This window comes from Ogataea philodendri (assembly GCF_020536065.1).
Source record: "Ogataea philodendri strain CBS6075 chromosome Unknown scaffold12, whole genome shotgun sequence".
Taxonomy (NCBI): Eukaryota; Fungi; Ascomycota; class Pichiomycetes; order Pichiales; family Pichiaceae; genus Ogataea; species Ogataea philodendri.
Genome location: NW_025764230.1, coordinates 113,694 through 140,526, shown reverse-complemented (window position 1 = coordinate 140,526; position 26,833 = coordinate 113,694). Strand labels below are relative to the sequence as shown.

The 26,833-nt window shown below is 46.6% G+C and overlaps 27 protein-coding genes across 27 annotated transcripts; 12 read left to right on the top strand and 15 right to left on the bottom strand.

The window, feature by feature from the left end:
• Position 1: 1 nt before the first annotated feature.
• Positions 2-823, bottom strand: OGAPHI_007283 (uncharacterized protein; the record flags this gene model as incomplete). The annotated part of the gene is made up of 1 exon (XM_046208662.1): positions 2-823. The coding sequence occupies one exon, from the start codon at positions 821-823 to the stop codon at positions 2-4; it is 822 nt and encodes a 273-aa protein (XP_046057789.1).
• Positions 824-1,579: 756 nt separating this feature from the next.
• Positions 1,580-2,389, top strand: OGAPHI_007282 (uncharacterized protein; the record flags this gene model as incomplete). The annotated part of the gene is made up of 1 exon (XM_046208661.1): positions 1,580-2,389. The coding sequence occupies one exon, from the start codon at positions 1,580-1,582 to the stop codon at positions 2,387-2,389; it is 810 nt and encodes a 269-aa protein (XP_046057788.1).
• Positions 2,390-2,435: 46 nt separating this feature from the next.
• On the bottom strand, positions 2,436-4,025 carry OGAPHI_007280 (uncharacterized protein; the record flags this gene model as incomplete). Its single annotated transcript, XM_046208658.1, has 1 exon — positions 2,436-4,025. The coding sequence occupies one exon, from the start codon at positions 4,023-4,025 to the stop codon at positions 2,436-2,438; it is 1,590 nt and encodes a 529-aa protein (XP_046057786.1).
• OGAPHI_007281 (uncharacterized protein) lies at positions 2,527-3,530 on the top strand (the record flags this gene model as incomplete). The annotated part of the gene is made up of 3 exons (XM_046208660.1): positions 2,527-2,545; positions 2,767-3,113; positions 3,261-3,530. 3 exons carry the CDS (start codon positions 2,527-2,529, stop codon positions 3,528-3,530), a joined length of 636 nt encoding a protein of 211 aa, XP_046057787.1.
• Positions 4,026-4,446: 421 nt separating the features above from the next.
• Positions 4,447-7,149, top strand: OGAPHI_007278 (uncharacterized protein; the record flags this gene model as incomplete). The annotated part of the gene is made up of 1 exon (XM_046208656.1): positions 4,447-7,149. One exon carries the CDS (start codon positions 4,447-4,449, stop codon positions 7,147-7,149), a length of 2,703 nt encoding a protein of 900 aa, XP_046057784.1.
• Positions 5,010-5,327, bottom strand: OGAPHI_007279 (uncharacterized protein; the record flags this gene model as incomplete). Its single annotated transcript, XM_046208657.1, has 1 exon — positions 5,010-5,327. The coding sequence occupies one exon, from the start codon at positions 5,325-5,327 to the stop codon at positions 5,010-5,012; it is 318 nt and encodes a 105-aa protein (XP_046057785.1).
• Positions 7,150-7,164: 15 nt separating the features above from the next.
• Positions 7,165-8,283, bottom strand: OGAPHI_007276 (uncharacterized protein; the record flags this gene model as incomplete). The annotated part of the gene is made up of 1 exon (XM_046208654.1): positions 7,165-8,283. One exon carries the CDS (start codon positions 8,281-8,283, stop codon positions 7,165-7,167), a length of 1,119 nt encoding a protein of 372 aa, XP_046057782.1.
• On the top strand, positions 7,361-7,870 carry OGAPHI_007277 (uncharacterized protein; the record flags this gene model as incomplete). The annotated part of the gene is made up of 2 exons (XM_046208655.1): positions 7,361-7,381; positions 7,466-7,870. 2 exons carry the CDS (start codon positions 7,361-7,363, stop codon positions 7,868-7,870), a joined length of 426 nt encoding a protein of 141 aa, XP_046057783.1.
• A 132-nt stretch (positions 8,284-8,415) lies between the features above and the next one.
• Positions 8,416-8,709, bottom strand: OGAPHI_007275 (uncharacterized protein; the record flags this gene model as incomplete). Its single annotated transcript, XM_046208653.1, has 1 exon — positions 8,416-8,709. The coding sequence occupies one exon, from the start codon at positions 8,707-8,709 to the stop codon at positions 8,416-8,418; it is 294 nt and encodes a 97-aa protein (XP_046057781.1).
• A 68-nt stretch (positions 8,710-8,777) lies between these two features.
• Positions 8,778-9,800, top strand: OGAPHI_007274 (uncharacterized protein; the record flags this gene model as incomplete). The annotated part of the gene is made up of 1 exon (XM_046208652.1): positions 8,778-9,800. One exon carries the CDS (start codon positions 8,778-8,780, stop codon positions 9,798-9,800), a length of 1,023 nt encoding a protein of 340 aa, XP_046057780.1.
• Positions 9,801-9,840: 40 nt separating this feature from the next.
• OGAPHI_007273 (uncharacterized protein) lies at positions 9,841-12,057 on the bottom strand (the record flags this gene model as incomplete). Its single annotated transcript, XM_046208651.1, has 1 exon — positions 9,841-12,057. One exon carries the CDS (start codon positions 12,055-12,057, stop codon positions 9,841-9,843), a length of 2,217 nt encoding a protein of 738 aa, XP_046057779.1.
• An 88-nt stretch (positions 12,058-12,145) lies between these two features.
• On the bottom strand, positions 12,146-12,985 carry OGAPHI_007272 (uncharacterized protein; the record flags this gene model as incomplete). Its single annotated transcript, XM_046208650.1, has 1 exon — positions 12,146-12,985. One exon carries the CDS (start codon positions 12,983-12,985, stop codon positions 12,146-12,148), a length of 840 nt encoding a protein of 279 aa, XP_046057778.1.
• A 115-nt stretch (positions 12,986-13,100) lies between these two features.
• Positions 13,101-14,780, top strand: OGAPHI_007270 (uncharacterized protein; the record flags this gene model as incomplete). Its single annotated transcript, XM_046208647.1, has 3 exons — positions 13,101-13,138; positions 13,693-14,359; positions 14,478-14,780. 3 exons carry the CDS (start codon positions 13,101-13,103, stop codon positions 14,778-14,780), a joined length of 1,008 nt encoding a protein of 335 aa, XP_046057776.1.
• OGAPHI_007271 (uncharacterized protein) lies at positions 13,574-14,389 on the bottom strand (the record flags this gene model as incomplete). Its single annotated transcript, XM_046208649.1, has 1 exon — positions 13,574-14,389. One exon carries the CDS (start codon positions 14,387-14,389, stop codon positions 13,574-13,576), a length of 816 nt encoding a protein of 271 aa, XP_046057777.1.
• On the bottom strand, positions 14,532-15,302 carry OGAPHI_007269 (uncharacterized protein; the record flags this gene model as incomplete). The annotated part of the gene is made up of 1 exon (XM_046208646.1): positions 14,532-15,302. One exon carries the CDS (start codon positions 15,300-15,302, stop codon positions 14,532-14,534), a length of 771 nt encoding a protein of 256 aa, XP_046057775.1.
• Positions 15,303-15,405: 103 nt separating this feature from the next.
• On the top strand, positions 15,406-17,442 carry OGAPHI_007267 (uncharacterized protein; the record flags this gene model as incomplete). Its single annotated transcript, XM_046208644.1, has 1 exon — positions 15,406-17,442. One exon carries the CDS (start codon positions 15,406-15,408, stop codon positions 17,440-17,442), a length of 2,037 nt encoding a protein of 678 aa, XP_046057773.1.
• Positions 15,627-15,923, bottom strand: OGAPHI_007268 (uncharacterized protein; the record flags this gene model as incomplete). Its single annotated transcript, XM_046208645.1, has 1 exon — positions 15,627-15,923. The coding sequence occupies one exon, from the start codon at positions 15,921-15,923 to the stop codon at positions 15,627-15,629; it is 297 nt and encodes a 98-aa protein (XP_046057774.1).
• Positions 17,443-17,980: 538 nt separating the features above from the next.
• On the top strand, positions 17,981-19,204 carry OGAPHI_007265 (uncharacterized protein; the record flags this gene model as incomplete). Its single annotated transcript, XM_046208642.1, has 1 exon — positions 17,981-19,204. One exon carries the CDS (start codon positions 17,981-17,983, stop codon positions 19,202-19,204), a length of 1,224 nt encoding a protein of 407 aa, XP_046057771.1.
• Positions 18,469-18,882, bottom strand: OGAPHI_007266 (uncharacterized protein; the record flags this gene model as incomplete). Its single annotated transcript, XM_046208643.1, has 1 exon — positions 18,469-18,882. One exon carries the CDS (start codon positions 18,880-18,882, stop codon positions 18,469-18,471), a length of 414 nt encoding a protein of 137 aa, XP_046057772.1.
• A 221-nt stretch (positions 19,205-19,425) lies between the features above and the next one.
• On the top strand, positions 19,426-20,686 carry OGAPHI_007264 (uncharacterized protein; the record flags this gene model as incomplete). Its single annotated transcript, XM_046208641.1, has 2 exons — positions 19,426-19,449; positions 19,532-20,686. The coding sequence occupies 2 exons, from the start codon at positions 19,426-19,428 to the stop codon at positions 20,684-20,686; spliced, it is 1,179 nt and encodes a 392-aa protein (XP_046057770.1).
• On the bottom strand, positions 19,634-20,952 carry OGAPHI_007263 (uncharacterized protein; the record flags this gene model as incomplete). The annotated part of the gene is made up of 2 exons (XM_046208640.1): positions 19,634-20,678; positions 20,918-20,952. The coding sequence occupies 2 exons, from the start codon at positions 20,950-20,952 to the stop codon at positions 19,634-19,636; spliced, it is 1,080 nt and encodes a 359-aa protein (XP_046057769.1).
• On the top strand, positions 20,867-22,054 carry OGAPHI_007262 (uncharacterized protein; the record flags this gene model as incomplete). The annotated part of the gene is made up of 1 exon (XM_046208639.1): positions 20,867-22,054. The coding sequence occupies one exon, from the start codon at positions 20,867-20,869 to the stop codon at positions 22,052-22,054; it is 1,188 nt and encodes a 395-aa protein (XP_046057768.1).
• A 174-nt stretch (positions 22,055-22,228) lies between these two features.
• On the top strand, positions 22,229-23,797 carry OGAPHI_007260 (uncharacterized protein; the record flags this gene model as incomplete). The annotated part of the gene is made up of 1 exon (XM_046208636.1): positions 22,229-23,797. One exon carries the CDS (start codon positions 22,229-22,231, stop codon positions 23,795-23,797), a length of 1,569 nt encoding a protein of 522 aa, XP_046057766.1.
• On the bottom strand, positions 22,448-22,806 carry OGAPHI_007261 (uncharacterized protein; the record flags this gene model as incomplete). The annotated part of the gene is made up of 2 exons (XM_046208638.1): positions 22,448-22,604; positions 22,688-22,806. The coding sequence occupies 2 exons, from the start codon at positions 22,804-22,806 to the stop codon at positions 22,448-22,450; spliced, it is 276 nt and encodes a 91-aa protein (XP_046057767.1).
• Positions 23,798-23,875: 78 nt separating the features above from the next.
• Positions 23,876-24,151, bottom strand: OGAPHI_007259 (uncharacterized protein; the record flags this gene model as incomplete). Its single annotated transcript, XM_046208635.1, has 1 exon — positions 23,876-24,151. The coding sequence occupies one exon, from the start codon at positions 24,149-24,151 to the stop codon at positions 23,876-23,878; it is 276 nt and encodes a 91-aa protein (XP_046057765.1).
• Positions 23,924-25,504, top strand: OGAPHI_007258 (uncharacterized protein; the record flags this gene model as incomplete). Its single annotated transcript, XM_046208634.1, has 1 exon — positions 23,924-25,504. The coding sequence occupies one exon, from the start codon at positions 23,924-23,926 to the stop codon at positions 25,502-25,504; it is 1,581 nt and encodes a 526-aa protein (XP_046057764.1).
• Positions 25,461-26,819, bottom strand: OGAPHI_007257 (uncharacterized protein; the record flags this gene model as incomplete). Its single annotated transcript, XM_046208633.1, has 1 exon — positions 25,461-26,819. One exon carries the CDS (start codon positions 26,817-26,819, stop codon positions 25,461-25,463), a length of 1,359 nt encoding a protein of 452 aa, XP_046057763.1.
• Positions 26,820-26,833: the final 14 nt, after the last annotated feature.

Genomic DNA, 26,833 nt, shown 5'->3' with positions numbered 1-26,833 from the left:
GTTATATACACAATTTTTGAGACAGCTGTGGGGGCGAGCAAATGTTGTGAATTATGTAATGCAACAACTCGGCTCCGTGGATCTGGACAAAGTTTGGAATTTGGCGGATATCTGAAACCACGCTACAAATGGTGTTATGGGGCAGTAGCATGTAGACGGCATGTTGGCCATTAAACTCGGTCGACTGGGGATAGGGTTTGACAGGGCTCACATTCCGGAATTCGTAAGATTTCAATTCGTGATGGAGCCCCACCCCTTTATATTTCGAATAGCTCTCTTTCAATGCCCAATACAAAGAAAGATGCTGTTTGGCAGCCTGTTCACTGAGTCCGAATACCGATGACGTTACCTCTGCCAGTTCGGATTCCGTGAATATCGCCTCGAACTCGCCCACGAACTTGTTTGGATCGCCCACGTCCTCTGGGTTTGCGAGATCGACCCCCACCTCGGAGGATCCCGTAAAATCGACCGCGACGGCCACCAGTTTGTGCTCGTCGGAATGGTTGAACTTGTACGGTCGATTTTTCACAAACGGTTTGCCGAGCTCGCCTGTTCCGAATTCCAGATCGTTCCACTTCTTAAGACTCTTCTCAGACCCCCACACCGCATAACGTGTCAAAAGCGCACCAACAAGTCCGCAGTGTCTGTCTGTCTTGTTCCTCCGTTTTAGGATTTTTGCTTGTAGAGTGAGCGGTAGCGTGCGAATGAGCTGCTCGAACTCAAAATCGTCGTTCAGAACCTCGTCGCACCCGTCCATGTCGACCCAAAACACAGCAAATTTGCTGCTGTGCGCGTCCTGGAGAAACGGTTCATTTGGATCCATATAATTTAATCGGTTGAAAATCTTTAATTATTCAACCACCCTTCAGCAAAGGAATTAACCGCAAATGGGGTGCGCTTTTTACGGACCCTGTAAACGATACCCACACTTAAACTCATTCACAAATGACCAATCTCCAAGAGGTTGTCTCAGCCTTCCGTAGTAGCACAAGCAATTTCAAGGAGCAGCCCTAGCTCCGCCGATAGTGAACATTTGCGCCTACTTTTCAAATGCGATTTTTCCATGGCCCCCTTTTTCAGATTGTGGTGCCTCGAACAACCGGCTCTGTGTACGGCGCAGAAGAAAGGAGCTCAGACTTTTCAAGCCTCAATCGTGCAACCATTGTCACGAACAACAGATAATTGCATAAACTTTTGTTTAGAGTTTAACATTGTTTCTAACATACTCCCCGATAAAGTAACCTCGTATCCACAAACGGCACTTGAGAGGCACAAGCCAATGCCGATGGTGACCCTAATCGGGAACACTGAGATCCTCGTGGTTCCTCTATTGTTCAAAGCAGTCTGTATGCAGCCCAGAAACCCTTTCTTGGACAATTCTTGGCGAAGCAGGCCAGCAGTTCGGGTCACATAGAGTTTAGCCATAGCCTCGACTAGTATGAAAAACCAGCTCTGCGGCGCTAAAAAAAAGCTGCGCCAATATTTTTCGTCAGTCAGCCGCACCTACTAGAGCACAGCCAAGGAGCTATTGCAACCATATTTATATGAGGACAAACAGGCCATTTGCAACCACATCGACATGGTTTCACAAGCAGACTTTGATAATATTGACCTCCACATCACATTTGGCGTGACGATTTTTTGGATCGTGTTCTTCGGAATCCTATTGCTGGCAAACGCTAAAGTGGTCCTAATAACCAAACGTTCCCATTACGCGTTCTGTATCAATTTTGCTATGGTCGGAGAGGTTGTCGGTTACATTGGACGTATCTTTGTTTCCAAGACTGACAACAAGCAAACGGGCTACATCATGAACGCTGTTGGCTTGAACGTAGGTGCCTCCTACATGTTGGTGTGCATCTACGTTGCTTCGTTTGGTCTGTTCCGTTCCCGTTCTAACAAGTCACCTCGTCACAACACTATCCTCCTGATTAACCTAATCCTGTTCAACTTGACGGCTGTGATTCTGTTTTCCGTGGGTGCTGGCCTCGAAGCAGGAAGCAACAGTTCTTACAACACCGGAAAAAACTTGGCCTTGGCAGGAACTATAATCCAACTGGCTGTTCTTGTGGCGTTCGTCCTTTACTGGATCTTTGTCTACTCCACCAATGTTTCCACTTTTATTCCACCATCTGCTTCCGCTTACTTCAAGTACTATCCAGTGGCTCTCACCTTTGCCATGGCATGTATGCTTGTGCGTTTCTCTTACAAGGTTGCAACCCAATCCCAAGGATTCTTCAGCAAGATTGCTTTCGACGAGGTCGACTTCAGTATGATGGACTCACTTATGTCTGCACTGACAGCTCTTGTTCTCTCTATTTGGAACCAAAGCTTGGTCAACAGAAGTGCAGACTTTGAAAAGACTGCCTCAGATCCTGAATTTCTATAGTACTTGATTTTATTGGGCCAAAATATTAATGTATAAAGTAAACAAATTAATCAGACGCTTTAGATGGCTCAAAGTCCTCGTGGACAATCTCTTTCTCTTTGAGAGCTTCTCTGAGCAGTCCGTCTCCAAGTTGACTGATGTCAAAGCCGTTATCTTGTAAGTAGTTCAAGAAATCGACATCTTCTCTTTGCATGGCTTCTTGGTCAACAGGAGGCAAGAAGAACAATGCAAGACCGGCAGAAACGATAGCCAAAGACGAAGCAAGGTAGAAAGGCGCTTGAAGACCCATGTCTCCTTTATAGTTCGCCTGGAAGGCTGGGAAGGCCCATGTTCCGCAGAAAGCACCAATCTTACCAAAAGCAGCGGCGATCGAATAGTACACGCCACGAACAGGGGTAGCACAAGTCTTGGATGCGAGAAGACCAATGTTGTCACCCGGTCCAAACTCCCCAAAAGTCATGAAGATACCGTAGAAAACGGTGAAGCCGGCAACGTGCTCCTTCAAAGTTGGAAGAGCACCTGCCATGGCGAAACCAAAGATGGCTTGGAGAAGCACACCGGTCACCAAGGTGAGTCTTGGACCAATGTAGTCGGCCACAAGAGCACCGGCAAATGCACCAGGCATGTAGAACAAGTTGAACACAACGTTCCATCCGAAAGTCTTGTAGAGGTCACCATCAGGAATAATGATGTCCAAGATTGTGGTGGAGTAGATACCGAAAGCGTAAGCGGAGAAATCGTAAATCCACCAGATGAGCATGACAATGAATAGTCTGAACCAGTAGTATTTGAACACCAGTCCCCAAGGGACCTTGACATGCTTGAAGTTGGTCTTACGGAACTGTTCACCTTCCTTGAACTTTAATCTGAGCAAGAACAAAGACAAAGGTGGGATGGCTCCGAGTCCAAGAGTAATTCTCCAAACGGGCTGGAGGTTGTGAGGCTTGAAGATCCAAAGACAAACCATAGGAACGAATGCGGCAACGACGAAACCAAGGTCAATCATGGTGTTGGTGAACCAAGAGAAGTATCTGTTTCTGTGGCCAGCAGGAAGCAATGCAGAAGCCTCGGCACAGGCAGCAGAACCGGTTGGATACTCGGCACCAATGAAGACACCAAGGAAAAATCTGTAAGCAGCTAATGCTGCAAACACTCCTCCCGGGTTTCCACCGTATTTGGCCTCGGTGCCAACACCCCATGCACCAGCACAGAGAATGGCGAAGATGATCAAACCTCCAGAAGAGACAAGCATACCAACCTTTCTACTGACGTAATCCGAAACGAAACCAAAGGATAACTGTCCAACCACGGTACCAACGAATGCAATAGATGCGACGTTGCTCATGGCCTTGGAACCAGTGACTTTATCGGCGCCATAGATCTTCTTGAAACATGTGGCGGCCACACCGATAGAGTTGGCGACATATCCATCAGAGAATAGACCAGCTCCAGCGGTGAAGATAGGCCAATAAGATCTCTGTTCTTCAGAGGGTTTGAGAATATCTTCTGGAATATACCCTGACTTACCCGGAGAAGCGGTAGCCTCGAGGGTATCGTCAGTGACTACACTCTCAGGATGGTTAATCCAAGTGATCTCTTTCCTAACAACTCTAGGTAGATCAGCGAAATACGGCATTTGTTAAGAAATGGAAGAATAAAAGTTTCAGCATGCCTCGGCTTATTTATTCTACTTATTATTATCTTGGTTTACGGTCCCCCATTATGCATGGAAAAAAACACGTGCGAAATTATTAGGGAATAACTGACAGAATCCGGCAAAAATCACGGCTTCCGGAAACCAGCGCACGCTAAACGGCCAAAAATCAATTGCCTGCTTGATAACGAGGGTGTAATGCCTCGAGTTTCACTTATCTCGGTGGCTATGTAGGATATACAAAGCAACACCTCAACATTTTTACCGTTTTAGGTCACACGACGCAATCAGAGGCAGCCAAAAGATAACCGACACGGCTCTGTCGACGGTCGACAAGAAATTCGGTATTTGACTGGGAAGAAAAAATACATTATTTATTTTTTGTGAACCGCGTCGCGTTAGTATGGAGTTTCTTGATGAATTAAACGATTTGCCCGGCGTTGGGCGGACGTTCAAGACCAGAACTACACAAGCAGACACGGGAACAGACTTCACACAGTTTTCGATTTTCCAGAACGAGTCCACGCAGGTGATTGAGAGCAGTCGCGGTGATGGATTAGGGTTGTTGGGGATCGATTCCGGGTTCATCGGCGCGATAAAGAGGCGATTGAATGGCGAGACTGTTGAGGAGGAGGAGAATGACGAGGAAAGCGAAAAGGGAGAGGAAACAGAGGAGCAGTTGCACACTGCAGAGATCCCAAACACTCATACAGTTAGTTTACGCGAGGAGCAAACAGAAATGGCACTCGACACCGCTGAGACGCAGCCTGTTGTTCCAGAAGAGGAGGAGGAGGAAGAAGAAGAAGAAGAAAAAGAGGAAGAAGACGATCTGGTTGCTGCTATTAAGAACTACAACGAACTCACCATGGAGGAGAAGATCCAAGCAAGAGTGAATGAAAAACGAAAAAGGAGGGAGCAGGAGGAAAAAGAGCAACTTGCAAAACAATTACTTGCAAGTCAAAAACCTCAAAGCGAATCCAAGCCTACAAAGTCGGTGAACCCTCTCGTTGAGGTTGTGAAGCAGAACGAACTCATCAAAAAATCGGCCTTTTCAATCAAGAAACACGATGCATCTAAATTTGATCCACAAAAATTGGTGGACGAATTTATGGAGTCTGACGAAGAGACTTTTTCAGAAGCAATTGGAAACACTCCAAACACGTCTCCCAAATCCGAGCCCCACCTCGAAACTGTCGAGCAGAAGAAGGCCGAATTCATTGAGCTCGATAGTGATTCTGAGGATGATTTGGATGAGATCAAGTTTGCTGCTTCCAAAGAGAGCATTTTTGAAGTCCGGCATAGACTGTCCAAAAGAAAGCGTCCTCCTCAAGTGACCTTGAAAAATCTCATCAAAGAAGAGAGCCGTCGACAGCTGCAAAAACTGACGGAAAAACGCGTGGAGGTGGTTCTCGAGGAGAAAGAGGATGAGATCATGAAGATGTTACAGGAAGAGATTGCGCGTAACAAAAAACTCCAGCAACGCGAGCAGGAGAAGATCGAGCGACAAAAAAGAGAAAAGGAAAGACTTTTGAGAGGAGAGATCAGCGAAGACGAGAGTGAGATTGATTATGACGGCGAGGAAGAAGAGGAGGAGGAAGGAGAAGAGGAAGATGTGGATGAACAGGAAGAACAAGAAGAAGACGAAAAAGAAAGACAAACCAGAAATCTCGAAGCAGATACCGCAGAAGAACCATCGCAACCTCCAAAATCTCCTTCAATCACTTTCGAACTCGATACACAGCAATCAAATATGCAGAATGTTTTTGGACCTATGTCACTCTCTGATGCCTTTGATCAGACCTTACCGAAAAAATACACTGGCATGGACTCACTCAAGGTTATGAAAGATCTCGGACAGATCGCAGACGATACAATGAACACAAGCATGAACGAAACAATAGAACGTACAGAGGAGAGTTTTACAGCCACGCAGAGCTTCCAACTCGGAACTCTTCCCGTGGAAGAGCCCGAGATCCCAAAAACTATCTTGGAGAGTCAAAACTTCTTGCCAGACACCCAGGTGGACCAGGAAGCCGAGGTTGAGGAAGAACAAGAGTCTGAAGACGAGGTTTCCAAGCAGGCCACTCGGGAAGCAATTAGAGAAGCCAAGCGTGCTGTTGAAAGAAAACGTCGGGCACGTGAAAAAGAGCTGAGAAGTAAAGGTCTGCATGAAATCATGGAAAATGAGGCCGAAGAGTCTGAAGATGAGTGGAAAGGAATGGGAGGCCACGATGGTGAGATGTCCGACGAGGAAAACAGTGAAGACGAGCGGATGTTGAACGACGAAGCCATTGATGTTGACAACGACAAGATTCGTGCTGCGTTGATCAAGAACGAAGTTGAGGCCGACGACGAGATGGTGAAGAAGATTTATAAAGATATCAAGACCGGTGCATTCAGAAAGCGCCGCGCTCGTGATGGAGCCTATGACCTCGAACTGAGTGACGACGAAGACCAACAGATTCTGGATTATTACAACCGTCGTCGTTTGGAGCAGCAGAAGCAGCAAATGTTACAGAGCAAAGACATAAGCGAGCTAGCGAAGGATCAAACTCGGAAAGCATTTTTTGACACCATAGTGGAAACAGAAGAGAACAGCTATCAATTTGAAGAAGAACCAGAGGAGGACGACCAAGAAGAAGAAAGCGACGAGGACGAGGACAGATTAGTGATGGCTAAGAAGCGTAAAATCACCAGAGAGCAGGTGAGATCTATGATTTCGTTCTTGGAGGACGAAGAAAAACCTCAGAATGCCATTTTCATTGATGACGGATTCGACGAGATCAGACAAATGCGCGAGAACTCTGTAGTTCTTGGAGAGAGAAAAGACACAAATAAGAACGACGTGGAGATGATCGAGGAAGAAGAAGAATTTGGTATTTTGGCCCGCAAATCTATCACATCCAGTTTCCGCAAATCTGGAGCTTCTGGAATCCGCAAAGTGCAAGAAGTCAACGTGACAACTGTCTCAAAACCAGCGGGAGATGGTCGCGGAGCCGTTACATTCTTGACCAAATCAAGACAGTTGAAACCAAAAGAAGCCCGCATCGAGCAGACTCTTCACAGAAGACAGTTGAAAGTTAGAGGTGGTGAGTGGAAATCATAGAGATGTCGATTGATATTATGAGTTGGAACTATCTAAACTACTCTGCAGTGCGTCTCGAAGCGCCGCGTGGCTAACACGGGTGGTGAGGACGTCTCCAAGCGCGGAGCCGGACCCGTGATGGACCATTCTGCCTGTTCGATTTATTACCATTGTCGAATGTGCGCCATTTCGAGAAAGCGACCGCGGGAATGTGTGTGCTGCCGGTTGCCCGATGATACGGCCGGTCTCGCTCGTAATCAATGAGCTATTAGGTATCAGGTTGGCAATCCAGTTATGCTGTAACAATGGCTTTTGAGGGGCCCGTTTCTTGACCAAGGTGCTCAAAGCTTCTACGCTTCCCTTTGGTTTGAACGACATTCCGCTGGCCATATCGGTGGCTGCGTTCGCCACCACGGGTCGTCCCACTCCTATGGTCACAGCAGAACACCGGGGCTCCAAGCGGTACCAATCTATGATCTCGGCACCTATGTCAACGCTTTCGCGATCGCTCTCTAGAATTTCACTTGGACAGTCATTTTCATACTGGTTGATCACAGACAATTCTGGTTGGACAGAGTCTTCTAGTTCTGAAATTGCGTCCACATACGGAGCATCGAATCCACGCACCGGGGAGACTTGCTCTGACCCTGGTTCGTCGTCTGCCTTGAAGACAGGTTTGTGGAAACCATCCGTGACGACCGAGTGCTCGTCGCGCACAGTGTCGATGGTGCTCTCGCTGTGATCGTTGATGGAGAAAATGGAAACCTCGTTGGACTCGTTGAAATCAGAAGACTCGTTCTCCAAGTCGCTTTCGGTCTGATCTCCAGGCGATTGTCCATTCAAGAACCGATACTCTTTCTCGAGATTTTCGAAAGTAGTCTCTGTGGCCCGCCAACTGAGTCCATTTTCTTCGTCCCGCAAAGTCTGTGCCTCCAAAAGCTGAGTTCTGAGGGCCAAAGACGTCAGGTTGTGCCAATATTCGGTTGTAGACTCGATCTTGGAGTTCAATTCCACAATTTTGTTCTCATTGGCTACCAGCTCGCAACGCACGTTGTGGAGGGTCTGAGACAGTTCTGTGTTGGTTTGCAGAGTCTCCTGCGACCGTACTGTGAGTGAGCTCAGTTTACCGATCAGATCATCCAGCCGGCTGCTCATAGTGACTCGTCAAATTAAAGGTAAATAAAAACACACCAATCTGGATAATGCATAACAATAAAGCAGGAAAAATTTAAAAAATTTAAACTTCCGGTGTGAGGATTACATAAGCAGACAATTCAAAGAGCAGGTTCATTTCTTTGACACAGTTTGGGGTTCAGCCCCCAATCCCATGCCACTTAGTAGATCCAACTGCTTTTCCAAGTCGTCGTTATGTTTTTGCTTTTCGGATTTTGTGCGTTGATCTTGTTGGTGATCGTTTTGTACATTTTCAAATGCGTTTTTCTTTAGCTTTTGTTCAGGTCCGGCCAGAATCGTGTGCACAGACTCGGACTCCTTGTTGAGTTTCTCCACCAGAGCTCTGGTGCGTTTAGATGGCCCGGCCCTGGCTCGTTTTTTGGTGATTTTGCTAGTCTTATTTTTCATGCTAATTAGTGCTAATTTTTTTCCCAATTTTTTCTAAATTTTTTTCTCTATCTTTAAACCATCTCAAGATGCCTTCCACTTACAATAAAGACAAGCCTTGGGACACTCCCGATATCGACAAATGGAAGATCGAGACTTTTAAACCAGAAGATAATGCTTCGGGATCCCCCTTCCTTGAAGAATCTTCGTTTATGACGCTTTTTCCTAAATACAGAGAAGAATACCTCAGACAAATATGGGGAGACGTCACCAAAGCCTTGAACAAACATCAAATTGCCTGTACTTTGGACCTCATTGAAGGTTCTATGACGGTCAAGACCACAAGAAAGACGTTCGATCCAGCAGCCATTTTGAACGCAAGAGACCTAATCAAGCTGCTTGCACGGTCTGTTCCTTTCCCGCAAGCTGTCAAGATTCTGGACGACGACACAGCTTGTGAAATCATCAAGATTGGAAACATTGTTCCTAGTAAAGAGAGATTTATCAAAAGAAGACAAAGACTTATTGGTCCTAACGGTAACACGCTGAAAGCGTTGGAGCTTTTAACGGAGTGTTATATGCTTGTTCAAGGTAACACTGTGGCCGTTATGGGTCCTCACAAGGGACTGAAGTTGCTCAGAAGAGTCATCGAAGACTGTATGAAGAACATTCATCCAATTTACCACATTAAGGAGCTGATGGTCAAGAGAGAGCTGGCCAAGAGACCAGAGCTTGCAGAAGAAGACTGGTCCAGATTCCTTCCAAACTTCAAGAAACGGAACGTCGCACGTAAGAAGCCTAAGAAGGTCACCGAGAAGAAGGTGTACACACCATTCCCTCCAACGCAAACTCCTCGTAAGGTTGATTTGCAGATTGAGTCTGGTGAGTATTTCTTGGGTAAGAAGGAGAAGAAGGTCAAGGAACTCCAGGAGAAGAAGCAGAAGCAGGACGAGATGAAGGAGATCAAGCAGCAAGAAAGGTCAAAGGACTATGTTGCTCCAGAAGAAGAGGTGAGAGAAAACAAACTCCTTGCGAAGAAGAGTAAGAAAGATAAGAAGCGTAAGAGCGACGACGAGCACGGAGACTCAAAGAAAAAGAGAACCAAGGATTAGGTGAATCGCGGATATATTTTTGAATGCATAATTTACAGGATCAAGGTTGCCAGCGATGAGCTGTTTCGATCGTAGAGTCGGCGAATGAGCCAGACGACTGGCCAAACGGTTCGAGTAAGGTTTCCGAGTGGAAGGTGACCACTGTTTCCAAGGAATCCAGACTATGTGTACTTTCGCTGTCATTTCTGCCTCGTAGTTTGGTAAGTAACTGGTGCAACGTTTGGTTGATATTGCCTGGCCCGGAAAAATAATCGCTTGGATCGAGGCCCAAATTATTGAACTTTGGTTTTTCTGACGAGATGAACGAGTCACTTGATTCCGGAGACCCAAAGACAGTGTCTGGATCGGATTCTGACATAGTACCAATGTGTTCTATTGCAACCTGTTTTTCGGATTCGGCGTGCTCTTTTCGTTCTTTGAAATACGACAGTATTAATGCCACCAATACCATCAGCAACCATAGTCCAAGAAGAACCAGCGAAATATACAGCTCAATTCTCAGGGCTGATCTGTATTTTCGGACCAGCAGGTCTTTGGTTTCAGTTAGTGCTTCTTTGGTCTTGTGGAGATAGGAGTCAATGGTTCCCGAGTCACTAGAGTCTGTTGTGTTGAAATCGCTGGGATCGATCCTGGGAAGCGACACTTGAGAGTGTTCATTCAACCAGGACATTGCCTCTTCGACCTTCTCCAATTTTCTTGTCACTGTACACCCCACAATTCCACTGACATAGTCGTATAATGGCGTATCCCCGAAAATGTCAGATATCTTGGAGTTCATCTCATCGATAAATTCACTCAGTGTAGAATTCAAAGTACCCGTCGTATTGTGAATCCAGCCGAGACAGCTGTCATTTATGGAGTCTTCCTGATCAGAAATGTAAATATTAGTGTCTTTGGCCCATTCGGTCATGGAATCGTTGACTTGGGTGGTCACTTTGTGAGAAATGCTCTTGAAACTCGACTCTAACGTGTTTGAATCGTGCCCTGAAATTAGTGCCAACAAAACAGTTTGAAGAATAAAAGTCAGAATACCAGCAAGCCCGAGCAGCAACACCATAGACGCTCGGTCGCTGAAGATGTAGCTAACTACCCACTTGAACCTGTTGAGTCGTGCAACACTCGGGCCAAATACCGCGTCCCCCAGTTTTTGCCCAATTAGGAAACTGTATCGATTGCGCACCATTTCCACGAGCTCGACGGCCAGTCCACCCTTGTATTCTGACGCTGAGGTCGCCTCCACCTGCTGAACGTTTTCGCTAATCTCGTTAATTCGGTTCCATTGTCTTTTTTCCATAAATGCTTCCACAAGCACAAAGGTTAATGCCATCACAAGGAGAATAACAAACATCACAATCGATGCTTTGTGCAGAATGTTGGCTAGGTCTTCATAGAACTTGTCGATGCCGCTATTGGAGCAAAATGTCATTGTTTGCTTATCAGGGACTGAAAGCTCCTGGGGATCGAATTCGAGATCAACTTGTTCGGCAACTTTGTTCTTCAAGTAATCAAACGGTTCATTTATCAGGCTCTCGGTGTAGTTCATTACGTCGTCAAAGTTGGGAACCTCTTTAGCCAGGGTGTCTAGTTTTGTGTTGATCGACGATGGGATCTGCCATTTTTTCAAAGACGCAATTGTTAAATTCACCTTGTCAATGCTATTATTGACATCGTCTCCGTCATCATCGTCTTCGAAAAAATCCTTAACCTTCTCGTACGCACTAACCAGAGCGTTGACCACTTTGGAAACGTCGTCGAGCCCGTCCTGGATCTCCTCGGCCAACCCTTTCACAGTATCGTTTGCAACCGAAATCACGCTTTCGGTAGCATTCAATGCGGCGTACGCAGTCGCGTCAACAGTTGCAGTCAAAACACACACATAGGTTCCAATAGTCATTTCAAGAGCAAAAACTATGAGATTCTTGGATCCAGTTAAAATTATGTCTAGCATCTCCATGAAACCTTTATTTGTTTCAGTTAGGCCTTTTGCTATTAGGATGTTGGCTCCCTTGGAAATGTAATGGGGCATACTCGTAAGAGATGACGCGTAAGTCTCTGCCTTGGAACAAGTACTGTAGGTTTCTTCTTTTGCCTGGGTAAGCGAGTTGTTGAGCGAGATCCGGAAAAGAAGCAGCTTGAAGATCATCAGCACCAAAACCACAGTGTACCGGTTCAACCAGGTCTGGGAGAACCGCTCATTCAAATTCAGATACGCGCGTCGATAGTTTGTATTGGTAACACGGGAGAGATACGAATCCATACCGCAATTTCCCCGTCCGCAGGATTATATATACACTCTGGTTATGCTACACTCTTCAAACCAACTAAAAACGCTGCACAGCCTTTTTCTAAGAAAATCTGTAAATGTTCCAGCCCAAAGTTATGGAGCCTGCTGTGTGTAACACCTCAGCTTTTCCGTCTTTGGCAGCACCGACTGCGACCACAACAGGATGGAAGTGTTCTGGAGTTGGGTGTGCTTTTAAATAAAGTTTTTGCAGCTCGGGATCTGTCTCTGCCTTTTGCAAGGCTTCCAAACCATAATGATTCGTTAAAGAGTCTGTCAGCCACGAGTTGAAAGGCTCCACGTATGGAGCGACCTTGATTTCCTGACTCATTGCCTGCTTGAGCTCTTTAAGATTGTGCACGGACATTCCTGAGCAGATGATGGCCACATTTTGGGACCGCAGACTGGCCAAGGCCTCGCCAAGCTTGTAACTGTCAACCATTTTGTCTGATTGGGGCAGCGACACCTGTATCAGCGGAACAGCCAAATCGAGGTTTCCGGTGTCCTGGACGTGCGGGTTTCCGAACGCCACTCTGAGTGGAGTCCAGACACCGTGGTCCAATCCGCGGGATTCAGAGGCAGCATCTATGCCGTGTTTCTGTAGCAAGGAGACAATGTTCGCGGCAATGGACTTGCTGCCATTCGTGTGGAATTTGGTCTCATACAGTTCGCGCGGGAAATTGTAAAAGTCGTAAACCAACGGGTTCTCGCCATCAAAACTGGAAACGAGAATCTTATTTGACGATCTCCAATGAGCCGAGACACATATGATGTAATCTGGGTTTAAACTCAAAATTTCCGGACCCAGTTTGCGCACGGTATCCCAGGCCCCAACTTCAGAGCCGGAATGTCCACGAATTGCAAAAGTCGGACCACCGTGAGAGATAAAGTACACCGGTAACATGATCTGATAATACAAGAAAGTTAAGCACTATATGTAATTAGCGACTTGGACACGCAATAATTGTAAGCAAGACGTTATATTTTTTTTCCTTACTAAGCATTACAAACCACACGACATGTCACGGGGAACAACCACAGCTGAAGTATTCGATGTGTAGACTCAAGCGCCCGAACTCTCAGACGAAATGCTTCTGCGCGCAGAGCCCGTACCAGCCTTGGGAGGGAATCTTGTGTCACCTTCGTCAAAAGAGTGGCTACAAGTGCACCAGAGCTCCTTATTTGTAGTATTCATCACCTCGGAGACGTGGGACCCACATCCGGTCCACGATTTCTTCTGACATAGAGGACAAATGGCGGTAGAGCACATGGACGATTAAGATGAAGTGTTTGACAGCTAACAGACGAATTTATATCTACCCCGGATATTAAGGCTGGAATTGTGCGTTGCACCGCGCGCGAGAGGGGGTGCATATTCCGGGGTAGCAACAAAAGATAAGGAAAGTCATGCGATTTACGCGACCGCTGATGCAGCGGGTTAGTACAAATATCGTTGCAAGGTGGTCCCCAACCCTGTATTAAACGTTTATATCTATGCTTTCTCGATAATAAGATCTGCGTCGTTGTCGGCGTCCATGACCAAAGTAATATTTGGTCCGGATCTCTCAACTTCAGCCTTTGGTGCAGCTGGTGCAACAGGAGCTGCAACAGGAGCAACAACTTCCTCCTCTTTCTTGACCAAGGCGGTAGGTCCAACGGTCTCGGTGATGTCACCCAGACCCCAGAAAGTCATCATGGCGACAAAGGCGGTAGCCATGGCGACTTCTGGGTCCACCTTGGTGTCGTCCAAAGTCAACTCGTAGTCGAACTTTCTCTGTCTCATGAGTCTGACCTTAGCAACTCTTTCTCTGACCTCCTCGTCGTTCCCGCCAGGGTTAGTAAACTTCTCCAAATATTTGGAGTTTCTGGTCCAGCCATATTTGTGACCGTCGGTAAGATAAAAAGTTCTAAGTCTGCCGCTCCAGCCCGACTCACTGTTAATAACCCTGTGTTGCAACCCAGGCTTATTGTGGAAGTCGAGAGACTTCAAGAAGAATCCACAACGGATGGTGGCAACCTCCTTGTACGAAGGAAGGGTACGCAAAGACCAGGTTGGATTCAAAGCACTCTCTCTCTGGAAAATGTACACCTTTTCACCTTTCTCGTTGAACACGTTCACAAGAACTTGTCTTCTGTCGTTATCTCTTCTGATGTGGAAGGCTCTGTTTGGAGCGGACAGCGGAAGGAAGTTGGCGTCCGTAACATGGACGTCCAACATCTCTCTCAAATAAGCATGAGAGATGAAGTAAGTAGCCAGCGTAGTGAGCGTACTCTGAACGTAGACCGCAGGCGATTCGAAAACTGGCATGTTGCAAAAAGGAAAGCAATAGCTTAAAGAAATCCAAGAAGATAGCAAAAGAGTGAACGCTACCTTTTATATTCGAGCCCGCGCGTAGCTGCTACCTGGGCGCTATGAAACCAATTTTGCCAATGGTAACGTGCTTACGTCATCAGAAAATATCCCAAGCGTCTTCAGCACCATGGCAGAACTTGCTGCATGCAACAGATGCAGACAGCGGGTATTCAGACAAACCGATCTTCTCGTCAACGTACTCGTCGGCAAAGTTATCTTTACCACGTGCCATGGCACCAACGAAAACGCAGATACTCTCGTCGGACTCGAGCTTTGTGATATAGTCTTGCACTCTAACGACTGGAGCGTCATAGGACAAAGTGATCTTGCGGCACTTGGTTGGTAGGTGATCGGTGATTGGGTTCTTGATCACTTTGAGAAGTTTTTCTTCAGAGTTGACCGATCTGATTGACAGTTTGTGCAAAAGCTGCACCATCAGGCCAGAGAAACGCTTGAAAGTTCTTGGAATTCGCACCGATGGGTTCACTTCTATCAATACTCCCTTGGCAGTTTGAATGTAGACCTGCAACTTGCCGGCCTTATTGATTGGTGAGTCCAATAGCGTCAAGAGACACTGATGAGTGATATCTGGTCTTGCGCCAGAAATGTCTCTTCCCATCTTCCGCAGCAATCCTTGGTGGTCGTCACAGTTCAAAAGAGCGTACTTGTCTGTTCCAGGGCCTCCTCCTGTGCTGATCTTGTGAGTTTCTAGACATGCTTGAGCAAGAACAACGATCAGTCTCTGTGTTGTTTTATCCTTTGAAGACAAAGCGGTTGGCTGGACAGGCACTAGAGAAGCTGGTGGCACTGATGACTCAGCCTTAGTGCTGGACTTTGACGATTCGGAAGCTTTAGATGCCTGTGTCATTAGTTTGTAGGTGAATAATTTTATTTCGAATTTTTTTCAAATCGGTCGTGCATTCATCACACCAACTTATAAAGTAAATATTCAATTTGATTAAGCAAGAGACATGTCCTTTGATTCGTCAGACTCGTTTGACGACGAGGACATCGATTTCGATCAACTCTACTCTGCGCGATCACAATCTCATGGGCTGAGAAACGTGTCGCCTGCGCTCAAGGAGCCCAGTACAGACCCATTGGCTCTGAGGGGCGAGAACGCGATCCTTCGAGCCCAATTGCAAAAGATTAGTTCCAAGTACGAGCAGGAGCAGAAGAACTTGAAGCAGCATTATGCTTCATTGCTAGAGGAACGAAACAAACGAATCACTGAGTTGGCAGAAGACGTCAACAAGGTTAAGGAAGATAACGAGTTTCTCACTTCTGAGAACAAGAACCTCACCACAAAGTATCTTCCAGCCCCGAAGAAACGGCGGATCCAGGACGAGTCGATGGATGTTTCCGTGTCTGATATTTCTGGACGTTCGTTTAGCACAAAGGCCACAAGCACTCCACCTGAATCCAAACCACAGACATTGGCTATAATCAACCAGGTTTCTGTGTTCCAAGACGAAAAGAACTCATTCATAGAAGGGATCTCTGCACACGTGATTCCGGGATTTGGCAGAACAACTCTGGATTATCTGGCCAATATTTCGTCCGCGATCAGCTACGAGAAGGGTGATTTCCGTGTGACCAAGGGAAAGGAGAATATCAAAACTGCCATCATCGATTATCTCATCCGATTTGAGAACAAGAATCGTATTGATATCCTGTTGAGCGATTTCATCAACATCCTATTCGATTACATTACCTGCTGTTTCGAGAGTGCGAATTTGTTTGCAGGGCCGTTCCTGCTGGCCCTGATCCATTTTGCACTAAACTACAGAGCCAAAGCGATAAGTTTTGAGCTGATCCAAAGATCGATGGAAGTCACCAACTATTTGCTCACTTTTTCCACCACAGTCTTGAAGCAAGACCAGCCATACCTGTCGAACGAGAATCTAGATATCACCACAACTGCCAACTCTGCATCAACCGATCTAAAACTGGACACTGTACAGAAAACCATGCATTCAAAAGTACTAGACGTGTTCACCACCGTGTATCTGATGGATATCATGGAAACTCTGGCGAAGCTGTCTTCTTATTTAGACGTCGGGAATGAGCCATACTTGACAGAGTATTGGTCGTCTTTCCAAAAGTCATTGATCTCTCATTGCCTGTCAATGAAGACACCCATTGGCTTTGTGTTCAACATGGTTGAAATCCTCAATTACTCTGTGAACAAAAACAGCTTTGCATTTGCACACGCCTCAAGATCCAAAAGACAAGGTTACTCAAAAGAAAGCACAGATATACTCACTAACCTTATTCTGTTCCTTACTCAAGGATTGGAACAGGATCTATACACATACGGTTTAAATCGAACCATTGGTAGCAACGGGTACTCTCGCCTACTCGAAATGCTAGTCACACACGACGCCTCGCCGTCACCAATGTCGCACTCATGGGACCGGTACCAGCAAATACTTCAAGTCTCGTCAAACATTGGACAGATTAATAAACATGAGATTGTCGTTTTAAGTCTCAGAATTCGCATATTACAACTATTTGAGAACTTGCTCGCTCAAAAGCCAGCAAGTGCGATCAAGAACGAAACTCTCATTGCATTCATCTCCTCGATAGTGACACAGCTCGGATACCAACAGGAGATCATCTACAGATCTCCAAGAGCCAAGACGATAGGCCATCGGTTACAACTGATTTCGCTCATAGTGAGGTTGATCCATTTCCTGGTGTCTGCTTCGGCCAAGGTGGCGATCTCGGACCTGCCAGGAATCACTTTGCGCGAGATGGTGATTGCCTTGCTACGTATTTCGGCAGAAAGTCTCAAACCGTTGGCACTAGAAACGATCCGCCAGTGGCGTGATCTGGGTCACGTGCCAGAGATTTCGCCTGCGCCCAACGGGGTAGAGATAAACTACGACGACTGGACTATTGACATGGCGCGTGACGTTATTAGCCAGTGTATTACGGGAGATGAAGCCGATGCATTGCATTATAGCATCAACTATGACATCCCGGATGACGATATGTTGGAGTAAATTTAATTAGTCTTCATATTCACCTTCTAATTCTGAGTCTGGAAACCGTTCTTGAATCTTCTCGACACGTGCTTGAGGTAGGCCATTCTTCCGCTACCGGTGGTTCTTCTTCTCTTAGCTTTCAAGGCCCAGTTGTGAGATCTAAGCTTAGCAGCTGGGTAACCGCAAGAAGCGCAGGTTTTCTTTTGGACGTGGAAGGATCTCTTGCCGCATCTGTTACACAGAGTGTGCGACTTGTTGTGTTTCTTACCGAACGATGGAGTACCCTCTGTAATTGTTAGTAACGATAGACTGGTTGTACATACTTCCCATTGCGAATGTGTATAACTTTTAACAAAAATTCAAGACAAAATTTTTCAACTTGTCGGTCGGTCACGTGAAGTGCCAGTGAAATTTAATGTGACTGTGAAAGTCACGTGAAAAAATAAACGCCAGACCAGTGTTTTCTAATTTTTTGGGCGACTCTGTCGACCGTCGACAACACGGGTGTCGCCTGTTTATTTGGAGACACGCTTGATCGTGTACAAAGTTGTTTACCATGTATTTACCATCATCTCCAGTTCGTGGTGAGGGAAGCCCTATTGGGGCGAAAAGAGCCGCAAATGTTGCTACTCCTTCAGCCGGTGCTAAGGAGTACCCAACTCCCAACCCTTCTTCGTCTCTTGGTTACGAGGAGGAATCTGAAAGAGCACGTAAGGTAGCCTTTGATTTGTCCCCCCAACAGATCAAGATTATTTCGCCACTTTCCCGTGTTCGCAGACTCAAGGTACCTCTTTCAGGTCGCACTATCAGCATTGGCCGGTCGTCCAGGTCTAATCAGTGTGCTTTGAACCCCCACAACAAACTTGTTTCGCGTGTTCATTGCTCCCTGCAATTCATTCCAGACACGCATTCTGTGAAATTACAGTGCATGGGCTGGAATGGAGTCAATGTGACTGTTCCTGCACGCGTGGACGTCGTGAAGGAAGACGACGAGTTTGTGGCCAAGAGCACTACCGAGCAACCAAAAAGCACGAAAGTTTTATCTCAAGAGTCTTCCATGACCAACTTGTACGTGTTGAAGGACGAAACCATCGTGCTACCAGTGCTTCCTGGCTTGATTTTAGACATTCGTGGCGAACTTATCTTGGTCGAGACCGAAGACGAGTTGACAGAGGACGAGAAGGAAGAAGAAACAGAGCAGGTGGAGCAAACACCAGAGCAGTATGAATCCGAAGAAGATAAAGAAAACATTGCTCCGTTGCCTGTGACAAGTTCGCCTTCGTTCACCCCTGAACAGTCACCCGACCCTGTTTCCGTCATAAAAGCACGCGCAAGAACCAAGAACCAAAACTCTCCAAGAAAAAAGAAAACCACAGAACACCAGATCTCGCAACAGGAGGCAGCCACGTTACTGGAGCCGCTCAAGGGCGACTTGGAACAGCTGTCCAACATCCTCATTAATCATCTTGCCTACTCCAGACTGCTGCAAACCCCGTTGCACTCGATTCTGGAACTCAAGGCAGTGCAAGACCTCGGCCTATCCAAGGACCAGCTGCGTGGCTTACTCATCTATTACGTGGACTGCATAGGGGTTATTTACAGAGTTGGTAAAGACGCGGCAGGAAAGCCTTTGGACGAAGAGTACTACTACGATCCAGAAAAGGATCACGACAAGTCACGTGTGCAGCTTGTGGAGGAACTAAAAGGTTCAGCGTCCCATCTACGGAGCTGTCGTAAAACTCACAAGCAGTACTTTTGGAAAAAACCAGCGAAAAGATAGAGCCAAATCACATGGAAATTGGATCATGGGTGATTAGCTAATCTTAAGAAGCCACACTTTGTGAAACCTGGGTTATGAGGTGATTGCTGTACTTTTACCGCGTCCATTGTGGATAGTTTAACTGCGGCTTGTCATTGGCCCATTTACCTGTTTTGTAACTCTTTTTAAAGTGCAAAAATCCCATGCTCCCATGTGCCTGTTTTTGTTGGATCTTTTTGCGCATGCGCATTATCGTTCAGATTTTCGTATAAATATTGAAAAATTTTCCTGTTTTGGGTTTACTAGTTAACAACATGTCTGGACACTTTTTCTTTACGTGAGTATTAGCACACGGTTTGGCGTACTAACCGGTTCAGTTCTGAGTCTGTGGGTGAGGGTCACCCTGATAAAATTTGTGACCAAGTTTCTGATGCTATTTTGGATGCTTGTTTAGCTGCAGACCCTCTTTCTAAGGTGGCCTGTGAAACCGCTGCCAAGACTGGTATGATTATGGTCTTTGGTGAAATCACCACCAAGGCCACTCTGGACTACCAAAAGATCATCAGAGACACTATCAAGCACATTGGATACGACGACTCTAGCAAGGGTTTCGACTACAAAACATGTAATGTTCTTGTTGCTATCGAGCAACAGTCTCCAGACATTGCCCAAGGTTTGCATTACGAGAAGGCATTGGAGGAGTTGGGTGCCGGTGACCAAGGTATCATGTTCGGTTACGCCACCGACGAGACCGATGAGAAGTTGCCATTGACCATCTTGTTGGCCCACAAATTGAACGCCGCTCTTGCTGATGCCAGAAGATCCGGTGCTCTTCCATGGCTCAGACCGGACACTAAGACCCAGGTCACCATCGAGTACAAGCACGATGGCGGTGCTGTTGTGCCTTTGAGAGTCGACACTATTGTCATTTCTGCCCAGCATGCTGACGAGATCTCTACTGCTGACCTTAGATCCGAAATCAAGAAACACATTGTGCAAAAGGTGATTCCATCCCACCTGTTGGACGATAAGACCATCTACCACATCCAGCCATCTGGTAGATTCGTCATCGGTGGTCCTCACGGAGACGCTGGTTTGACCGGAAGAAAGATCATTGTCGACACCTATGGTGGATGGGGAGCTCACGGTGGTGGTGCTTTCTCTGGTAAGGATTTCTCCAAGGTCGACAGATCCGCCGCATACGCTGCTAGATGGGTTGCCAAGTCTTTGGTGACCGCTGGTCTTGCTAAGAGATGTTTGGTGCAGTTCTCGTACGCCATTGGTGTTGCCGAGCCACTGTCCATCTACATCGACTCCTACGGAACTTCCAAGTTCTCTTCCGATGAGCTTGTGGCCATTGTCAACAAAAACTTCGATCTTAGACCAGGTGTCTTGGTCAGAGAATTGGACTTGGCTAGACCTATTTACTTCAAGACTGCTTCTTACGGACACTTCACCGACCAGTCCAACCCATGGGAACAACCAAAGAAGTTGTCTTACTAGATATGAAATCCCAGATTTCTTTTACGCTCAACTCGTACCACGTTAATGATCAGCTGTGCCTTGGTGTTTGAATTGCATTAGATTGTATATTTATCTTTCAACAGGATAGTGAAAAATAATACCAGTATTGTAGAAAAACGCGGTGGAAAATAAATAAATATTGGAATAAATCAGATTTAAATGGAGACCCAAATCGATGTTGCGGACAATCAAATCACGCGGATTCGAGACCTCCCGACAACCTTTGCTTCAGAAAGACGGGTCATGGGGCTTCTCGTTGGGATTACTGCCAGAGACAGGGCCACCAAGCCAACAATTGTGCATATAAGCGATTTCTCCCAGTATCCGGGTTCCAAGGGCGGCCTGAAGACAACTGTGTGGGAGGAACCCGTGTTTAGAGACGAGGACTCTTATTTGGTGACCGACGTCGAGTTTCCCTACGAGCCAATGGCAGAACTAAAGGAAATAATTGGCGATGTTGTTGATCCTGAGAGTTTCCAAAACAACGTGCCCAACACTTATCCCTTGTACGACAAAGGGATAGTGGTATCTTTCAAAGTGATTGGACGACAATTCAAAGACACCGTCAAGCTTGTGGTGGAGCCCGCTTACGACGACGAGGAAAACAACCAACAGTGGCTGATTAACCTGGATCAAGCACGCGAAAATGTGCACGTGCAATCGTTGTACAACCAGGAGACGGTAAACTATGCGGTGGCCACAGAGATTTTCTGCGATTGGATCAAGTATTTTGGCAAAGCCGTTTTGAGCTACCCGTCATTTAAAAATGTGATACCAGCCAGACTTCTGGAGCCTGCCCCGATCAAGCCACAGCCGCTTAGCCACGATGGTGACGAGTTAAAAGAATCGAGCTTTTTAAGCGATCTGGAATCTTCTGAAGAATCAGAATTGGAGAAAGAGGAGAACTCGCACTCCGACCACCAGAAACAGGTCAATGTTTACAGACCAACAATTCCAGTGGATCAAATTCCTGTGGAAGGCTACGACGGAGCATATTTTGTGCATGTGAAGGTCATCTCGATAGAATCGCGCTCTGAAGACCTATTTTACAAGAACATTGGTGCCAACACCATCTCTACAAAGTCCGTGGATATCGTGGTGAAGGATTTTGAAACAGCTGCAACGCTGCGTGTGAGAGTCGAGAAAGAAGATCTTCTCCGATTTGTTGGCACCACTTTTATAAACCCGCAGCTGAAATTGACAGTGACCGAATCTGAGGCCGCGAAAAATTTGATAGCAATGGTTAACGATCCAGTTCGAATGTTAGTCAAACCAAAGAGGGTCAGGCTGGCAGGTAGTATGCAAAACTACACCGAATATCTGCAATGGCTTTATAGTGAAGTGTAACGGTGAATTAGCCTACCCAACAAAGCTGTCACGCCGGCTTTTAACCCCCCACACCATGACCCCGGATTTTCGCTCACTCGCGAGAGGCCCCTCAAAAATTTCCTTCGGATATATAAAGCAGCCGTAAAGTCCTTTTTTCGCCCGTGTGGGGTTGTAATATACTTTATCCTTGATATGGCCTCATTCAATAATTTCGTCGACCACTTCAGCTTTGGTGCTGATTGGACGTCTCCCCAGAAACGGTACCAGGACCCCGATCCTTTTTTTGATGTCTTGTCGTCCAAATTGGGTTATCTGAGAGATCAGACAATCCCTCTCAATTCTCCCCACTCCTCCATCTCTAGTGCGTCTAGAGACTCGGTCTCCAGTGCCTATAGCGCGTTCACTTTACCTTCAGAGCTTCAAGGAGGGGTGTCCAACATTTCCTCCAGAAGACCAAGTTACACGGCCGAACTCTACTACACAACCCATAACAAACTTGATTTCCCTCAGCCTCTGGCCCAGGCCCCACCACACACCATGACGTCCCGGTTCTTCGACCTGGATAGCTCTGTTTCGCAGCACGGCGAAAACCCTTCGTCTTTCCTGCCTCCGCTGAACCCCCTTATGCCGCAAAAACCACAGGAGTCGTACGTCGCACTCGACAACGGCCTCCTATTGGACAGGACTTTCAACAACATTGTCTCGTCGACGGATTTGAAAGCCGCGTTCCTGAGAGACTCAAAGTACTTTGGAAACTTCGACACTTCCATGGAGATCGTCAACCAGCTAAATCTATTATTAGGGTCCTCTTTGAAAGAGGTGCCAGGGTTACTTCAGGCCCGGGTGGCCGCGTTGTTGGATTACCTTGTTACACAGAACGAGGACCTTGTCACGTCCCTGCAGAAAACGCCCAAGACGTACTCCATGATCATCAACAAGAATGGCAAACTGGACATTATCTCATTACCAAAAAGCTCAAATTTACAATTAAGTCCAAAGGACATCATTATCATCGAGGGAGACCGCGGAAAGGATCTGGTGATGGTTCTTCAACCAGTGATCGAATTCCGGTTTGCCCTGCTTTTCAACTACCTCAAGAAAAAGCTCCATCTCAAGTCTCTTGAGTTTGGTAACGCAAAATCATCCCCCGTCCCACAGAACCACAAATCGCGGCATGGACACAATCAACAGCGCTCAGTCATCAACGAGGACGAGAACTTTATCACTCTCCCAAACAAGCAGGTCTTACGATTTGCAAAACCGCACGAACTTACCCAACTGACCTCCAAATATAACGACGAACTCATGGCATACCGCATTTGTCTAAACTACGTCCAGTCTCTGAACTTGGACCTAATCATCAAAAACGTTGAATTCCAGTTTGATAAGAAGAAACTTATCATTTACTATTACTGTCTGCAAAGACTGGATTTCCGCGGACTGATCAAAGAACTCTTCAAAATCTACAAAACAAGAATTTGGCTCTGTGCCGTGCTACCAATTGAAAATTCTTTCAAACCCCTGCTCACTTACGAACTTGAGAAAAAATCCGCCGGCTTCGATTCCACACTATCCAGTTCCAGATCCAATGACCTCACCATCGTCGACAAGCTGCCCGAGGCAGAGTCGATTTCCTCTCTGGACGAGATCAAAGAGCCGGTTTGCTTCCACTCCAAAGTGTTCCTTAGTTTAATCGAGTGGTTCAAATACGAACTACTTGACCAAGAAACCTTTGATGAACGATTTGCGTTTTTGAACTAGCCACTCTCCTTAATGTTCTTTTTTATGTAATAGATGGCTTTGCTATGAGACTAAGTACGGTATTTAATATAGATCTTTTTATGTCAAGACACCTTGCACCAAAAAGTTTATCTGGACAGTAAATTCATGTCTTTTGTCGCCGACTGGTTCGTGGGAATCGATATCGGCACCAATTCCATCCGTGTTGCTATCTTGAACGACAGAAATGTGCTTGTTGGCACGTCCGAGCACGAAATTGCCGTGCTCCACCATCCGACAGACTCTTCCGTTGTTACTCAGGACACAGCCCAGGTCTGGTCGCAGCTTGAACGGTGCATCACTGACAGTTTGGAGCAAGCCAGGACCGTAGAGCATGGCAATGTGAAGTCGTTTTGCTGCGGAGCAACCTGTTCACTCGTGGTGGAGTCCAAAGACGGCAGCAATGTCATTCTCTGGATGGATCACCGTGGAGAACCAGATACCATCAACAGCAAGATGAAACAGAACCATCCCAAGATGTTACAGCGTCTGGGAGGGTCCATCATTGCCGAAATGGCGCTTCCCAAAATCAAGGAGTACCTCAAGTCGGACTCGACACCACTAAAGATCTACGATCTACACGACTGGATAGAATGCATGCTTAGCGGAGACACCTTAGAGGTGCCCAATTATAACACAGACAATATTGGAATAGACGGATCCCTGAAGGGGTTTCCGTTGGAGACATTGAGCGAGTTCGATATCAACTTGAAAGAACACCAGATCGGAAGAGCAGAGTCCGTTCCATATCCTGGTATTCCGTTTGCTGGAACACCAATAGCCAAACTGGCACCGTCTTTGGCCGAACGTTGGAACGCCCCTAACGCCGTTGTTTGCTCAGGAGTGATAGACTGCTACTCGTCGTTCTTCGCGCTTCAGAACAAGCAGATCGACCCAGAGAAAAACCTGGTCATGGTGGCAGGAACATCAACTTGCTACTTGGGAGTCTCAAAAACACCCAAAGACGCCCCGCCTGGAATCTGGGGCCCATTCCATCTGACCCAGGACCATTGGTTTTACGAAGGAGGCCTCAGCTGTTCGGGTATTTTGTTCGAATCGCTTTTCGAGAATCACCCGGCTGCCAAAAACCTAGACAAATCCAAAAACTTGTTCCAACAGATTGAGGACTTGGTGGACTCCTTTGTCCAGCGTGAAGAACTAAGCTCTGCTTGGCAACTCGTCTCCAAAAGAGTGTACATTGGCGACTATCTGGGGAACCGGACCCCGTTCAATGATTCCAGCTTGTCCAGTTTGATAATCGGAAGCTCGTTGCGGCCTGATGATCGCGATCTTGCGTGCAGCTATCTGTCAATAATTGAGTACCTTGCTCTTTCAACCAAGATGATTGTGGACTGTTTCTGCAAAAGTGGGTTTGAACTCAAGTCGTTGCAGGTTTGTGGGTCTCAAGCTAAAAATAGTCGGTTGATGAGCCTCCTTGCTCTTATTCTCGAAACCATTGATGTTTACGTCCCAATTGGACTGGATTCAAAACTTATTGGAGCACAGGGATCCTCTATGCTTGGCGGGTCGTCGCCTAAAGACGTGGAGCTCCAGCTGGTCAGCCCCGATAGCGATGAAAACTTGAAAGAGCTTTTGCTGGAGAAACAAAAAATTATGTTCGAGCTGCTCGAGAAACAGCAGGAAATCAATCGCAGACTATCCCCTTACACCAGTCGCTCTCATGAATAGTGGAGATATCCGCTCTGCGATCTCTCTTGACCAATAGTTGCTCGACAACGCGCTTGGCCGGCCCCCAATCGTTTCCCAACGGGTCCAGGTCGCTGTCCTTGAGATGGTTCCAGCTCCACGTGATTGTTGCGATACGATGTGTCGGCTTTGCGGACCTTCTGCCTCTTCCAGTCGAGTTAGGGAGAGGATCAAATGGCAGTCTATTCTCCAACATCGCATAGAGCAAAACCCCAAGCGACCAACAATCGTTCTGTTTTCCGTCGTACGCCAGTCCAAGCAACAGTTCTGGCGAAACATAGTCTTCTGAGCCGCATCTGGTGGTTAACAGAGGGTTCTCGGGATCGATTTTTTTGGACAGCCCAAAATCAGACAAGACTGCAAGATTCTCGTTGTATTTCTCGGCCAGCTCTTCAAAAGAGATAACACGGAACTCCTCTACCGTGGGAGCAAGCAACACATTTTCCAGCTTGATATCTCTATGACAGATATTCATGTCATGCAGACATTTGACTGCGCTCACAATGTTGCGGAACACAAGTCTCTTGTGATTATAGTTGAAATCGGAAGCCAATGTCACTAGCAAGGAGAATAGATCACCACCGCGATAGTATGGCATGGCCATAATCACTTGATTTCGTTCGAGCCTAGAGTTGGACCCCAACAGCTTGACGATATTTGGATGATGTATCAATTGCAACAAAGAAAGCTCCCGGATCAAGGAGCTCTGGATCCTGACCTTGGTATCTTGGTCCTGCGTTGGAATGTTAGAGACCTTAATGGCAACATTGTGTGTTGTGTCCAGGTATACGGTACTGAAGGTACCTTTGCCTATATCTTTGTTACATGTCCAGTGCTGTTTAAGACGTGTGGCCGAATCTATTGTCACAAAGGAAGGTGCTGCTTCATCTGCTGGTTCGGCTTCTTCGTCGATCGAATCGGTGCTATTCAAACTGAAAGCTTTCTGTTGCAATACAGGCGGTCGCAAGGGCACAGAAACAATACGCTGAACAGGTTCAATGTTGAGAGAAAAGTCTCTCCTATCATCCATGCGCATCTCCGAAACTACCCTATCGTGAGCAACGCTCGGAACATTTCCCGGTTCTCTAAGCTTTTTCACATGCAAAACGCCTCCTTCCATGTTGACCCAAGAAGAGTTCACATCTGTAGAACCAATAGTCCCTTGGTCTGAGGTCGAATCAATGGCAGGAGACTGAGCAAGGTAATCGGCAGAGGGAATGTTTTGCACCTCGGTAAACTCCCTGGCCTGCGGAACCTTGATCCGAACCTCCGAAGTCTCGTCTATATGGTCTTGCATGGAAAACCTTGCTG